Here is a 4606-nt window from a genome sequence, read left to right on the forward strand (position 1 = left end):
AGCATTATTTCCCAAAAGTTAGAAAAAACTTAACCAAGAGAAAAGCTAAGAAAAAAAAAAGGCAAGAAGTTAGGCTCAACAAGAATACACAGATGAAATGTAAGCAGTTTCATCCGGGTAAAAATCATATTTATATAGTTCAATTAAAAGAGTTGAATTCCCTAACAACAGAAACCTGTGAGAGGCAAGGAACGATTCATCAAAAGTCTGACAGACACTTCTAGCCTTTACAGATCCTGTACGCTCAAACCTGCAAAATTAAACAAAAATAAATAAAGATCCCTCCATATATTCCAAAATTATTACTATTTACTACAGCAATTATTAAACAATTGTATGAATGTCATATTAGTAAGTTACCTGGAGGTAGAGATTGCTTGAGCTTATCAGCCTTCTCCGAGTCAAATACACAGTGTGTGTAAAGATACTTTGAACATCTGACCTTGAACTTCACAACCCCTTTGCTCCGTTTGATCTTTACAGAGCGAGCATCCTTCCTTCTAGCTGTGAGAAGGAAATCCTTGATCTCATGGATCTGCTTCGGCTGTGCCAACAAACAAGTAAATTTCAATATCAGAAAACCAGTATTTGGTATATAATTTTGTCTAAAAAGGATTAACTAACTTGTCCACAAGAAAATACAACTAAAATTGATATCTTACTAATGATAGTTTAAGCCGCACATAGCATAGTAACATAAATCATAAATTACACTTATCAACATAATATTTCTTACATATCTTTAAAAAAATGGTAATGCAAATAACAGTGCAGGCATCTAATCCAAAAGCAGTTGATTCCACCAATGCAATAGAAGAGGCTTTCAGTGGAAACAGATTCAGCAGAGCTTATTAGGCTGCAAGGCCAGAAGAAACACTCATTCAACCCAATCATCACCATGAGAGGGGATTTGTCAAAACTACGATATGGACAAGCACATATTTGCCTTCGTGGACCTCATAACGTATGAGCTGTTCCCTTGAGAACAAGATCAACTATGCACCTATTCGCGGCGAGTTTGGCCAGATAACTAGTCTCAACAAGCCTTAACCCTAAAAAGCACTCGTCATAGAAAAACTTAGCTTTCTCAGCTATTCCCCCCATTAATGCCATATGTATTCAAAGAACATCCTATTCCAAGCTATTGGAGGCACAAAACCTATAGAGCCCACGGTCATGGTACCATCAACTATGTTTGTCCTTGGTTCACAGCCACATTCGTCTAAGAGACTTGCCGGTTTTTTGGGGACGCTAACTTCACAGATTTGCCCAAGACATTCACTCTTGAAAACTCGCCCAAGGCAATCAGTAATGAAGAATCAAAGAACTCATCATCGCATTTCAAGCAATGTCAAAGGGAGTATCTCTCATGTTACCTTTCAGCGTAGTCTACGTATTTGAGTCATGGTTTAAAATTGCGCAATATGAGGCTTTCCTTGAGGCCCGCCTTTGCGCAATTCTAGTAAAAAACGCCTCGATGCTTATGCCTCGAGTTTTTTTTATGAGGCTTGCGCCTCAACTTAGTTGAGGCCCGCCTCGCCTCACGCTATATATATTAAAACTTACATAAATCTTGAAGTAAATGCCCGACATTGGACTCTATAGGAGAGGACGAAGGGGAGAGAACAGTTCATCATAATGATGATTCAAATGAAGAACCCCTTAGTGATGACAGTGCTTATGACTTATGAGTTCTTATGTGATATGTCATTGCTATTTATTTTTGGAAATTTGAATTATAGGTTAATGAAAAGAATATTAGGATTTGGGAAAGATAGAATTTTGAGTTGAACTATATTTCATGTTGCTTTATTATTGGGATATTTTGATTTCACTTCATATCTTATGTTTTTTATGTTTTATATTATTCACTCACTAGTATATAAAAAATTTATCATTTTATATTTACGCAATCTTTTGATTTTGAGGCTTACGCCTCAAATCGCCTTGAGGCTTACGCCTCGCCTCACGAATGAAAAACGCCTCAATACCCGTATACGCAATTTTAAACATTGATTTGAGTCATTATTTATTTTTCCTATCAGTTATCATTTTTTAAAATTTTAGGTGTATTATTTCACATAACACTCTTAACCCTATAAATATCTTAACCCTATAAATATATTTCAAACTTTATGTCATTTTAACCGTTCACAAAGATCGCTCAGCTTCTAATCTAGTCTTCACACTCTAATTCATTCATCTTATTCTCTTGCTCTGACTAATTAAATTTGTTAGTAAGGTCAAGTGTCATCCACAGGCAAATTTGAATCAACAATCAACAGAATATCTAGATTAATCCCCTGGGAAGAGCAACACGAACAGACGGTTGGAACGGATATTAATTTTTCAATTCTATTAACACAAGCAGAAGATGCACTTAATCCAAGCAGATTCAATGAACCAAAACAAATTCAACATCCAAAAAATCGATAATAATTCAACGATTATCATCATACCTTAAAAACTCAAAGTCCATATATCATTGATTACGATATGGCTTAACCGATCATTTATCATCAACAGGAATTCTGTTAATCATTTCTAAACACTAATATATTATCAACGAGAACATGTGAAAAAAGTTCATCATCCAATCTGCTTATTCGAATTAAATCTTCGAACATTATCAAAAGCATAAAATAAAGAAAGGATAAATACAACTACATGAAAAAAATTTCGGGATAAAGATTAAATCGAGAAAACACAGTATTGAGTACCATTTCCAAATTCTTCAAGAACTGCTCTCGCTCTGATAAATCCGAGGGTGACGGCGACTTCAAACCCTAACCGATACTGAGGCTCTTATATCGTTCGACACCGAGTAGAAACCCTAATTCAATTTTCTGCAACTTTATGCAAATGCCCCAGATATTTTCCAATATTATAAAATGCACCGCAAATGTGGATTTTCTATGTTTCTCGGACCGGACCGGACCCGGATCCGGATCCGCTATAGCTTAATGGGCTTGATCTGCCAAGTCTCTAACAGGAATCAAGGATATGAAAAACATCAATTATTAATGAATATATTATATAAGCATGTTTTATAATTGGCGTGTGATGAACATTTATGATGATAAAGAAAATACTTGGCTTAGAATTGAATAAAAATCTTGTGACATCAGAGTTGAAATCTAGTTTTGATCATTGATTTGTATTGATGGAGGTCATCGACCTTAGTTGTAACTGTGGGTATCAACCTTGGTGATGGTGACTAGCGGGGGGGATGATGGCCTTTTTGCTAGTGATGATGTGATAGTGTTCAGTATTTTGGCAAGTAAATATCAATGATAGTGTTGATGGTAGGTATGGAAGTTATTAATGATGATGAATATCGATGTTAGTGTTGACAATAAGCACCGACCGAATTTGACAGTGACAATGGTCAAAATTATTAATGATAAAGTCCATCAAACTTGATGGCTACAACAAGCCTCTATGTTGTAGTCGATGATGGTCATTGAATTTGATGTTGATGTGAGGCATTGATAGTGTTTATGACAGAGATAAGGAGTAACTATTTTAAAGTAATTAAGAGTATCAACATTATCGGTGATGGCAGGGGTCAGGGTTGGTGTTGATGGAAGGCATTAACATAACTAGTGATGGAGAATGGCGGCCTTGGCAATGACAGAGGGCATTGGCCATGGTGGTGTGTCAAACATCAAAGTTAGTGCCAATAATAGTCATGAATATTCAACAAGTGTCAACAATGAGTGTCAAAATTAGTATCGAATGCAGGTGTCTACATTATTGATGATGGTGGAAATCAAACTTGGTGGTAAAGCCAGTTGTTGACCTATGCTGAAAGGGACCTTAATCTTAATGGCAATGTTAGGCATTTGTCGGATGGCAATAATTGATCTCAGCCAAAGTGTTGGCCTTATTGTTCGTATTGGGCATCGACCTTCGTCATGATAGCAGATAGAATATATCATGAATATTTTTATCGCTATATAGTAAGTTATCACTTAGAATAGTATATTTTTTTAACAAGTAAATATTCTCATGTAAAGAATCATAAGTAAAAGTGTTAGAAGATAATATATCACCATTCTTAAAATTAAGCTAGCAATTTTTTTTTTCCTTGTATACTTGTATATTAATATTTGGATGAAAATAGTTTAAATTAAGATTGCATGAAAATAAGTTGCTAGAAACTAATGATTGATTCATTTGATATTGCATTACTAAAACATCGTTTTCTAAATTAGAAATAATATTATTTTGATTAATGAAGATATATTATGATTAAATTCAGTATTGCAACCTCTTTCAAGAATTTTATTTCTTTAATATATATATATATATATACACGTCATCACAAAATTAGCTTGATCGGGCACGAATCTCGAGGCAAAAGCTAGTTGGAAACTTCAAAAATTAAATTTGAGAGCATATGAACTCCGATTTCAGCGAGCTTACAGTCAAACTGAGCGTCTCGGAAATACGAATCCAACAACACCAAATTCGACCCAATCCGAGCCCAAATGAGTCCGAATCAAGGGCTCAAAGCACTGTTGGAAGGTTCAAACAGCAATTTGAGTTACCAAACGGTCTCCAATTTTAACGAGCTTATACTCGAATCGAGCGGCTCGACGAG

General features: G+C 35.2%; 1 protein-coding gene across 1 annotated transcript; it reads right to left on the bottom strand.

Moving 5' to 3' along the window:
* Positions 1–227: 227 nt before the first annotated feature.
* LOC110116009 (60S ribosomal protein L38-like) lies at positions 228–1104 on the bottom strand. Its single transcript, XM_028699667.1, has 4 exons — positions 965–1104; positions 835–856; positions 361–544; positions 228–250 (listed from the first exon to the last, which is right to left on the bottom strand). Exons 1-4 carry the CDS (start codon positions 1102–1104, stop codon positions 228–230), a joined length of 369 nt encoding a protein of 122 aa, XP_028555500.1.
* Between the last annotated feature and the right edge of the window lie 3502 nt (positions 1105–4606).

The sequence above is a fragment of the Dendrobium catenatum genome, unplaced genomic scaffold (genome assembly GCF_001605985.2).
Source record: "Dendrobium catenatum unplaced genomic scaffold, ASM160598v2 fragScaff_scaffold_1360, whole genome shotgun sequence".
NCBI classification, from domain to species: domain Eukaryota; kingdom Viridiplantae; phylum Streptophyta; class Magnoliopsida; order Asparagales; family Orchidaceae; genus Dendrobium; species Dendrobium catenatum.

Bases quoted from the DNA above. Each gene is read 5' to 3' on its own strand.
- LOC110116009 (XM_028699667.1), bottom strand. From the start codon at position 1,104: ATGGGGGGAATAGCTGAGAAAGCTAAGTTTTTCTATGACGAGTGCTTT. The intron at 857-964 runs GTTATGAGGTCC...CTGGCCTTGCAG, and splicing joins CTCAAGGGAACAGCTCATAC to CCTAATAAGCTCTGCTGAAT. The intron at 545-834 runs GTTTCCACTGAA...TTGTTGGCACAG, and splicing joins TAATAAGCTCTGCTGAATCT to CCGAAGCAGATCCATGAGAT.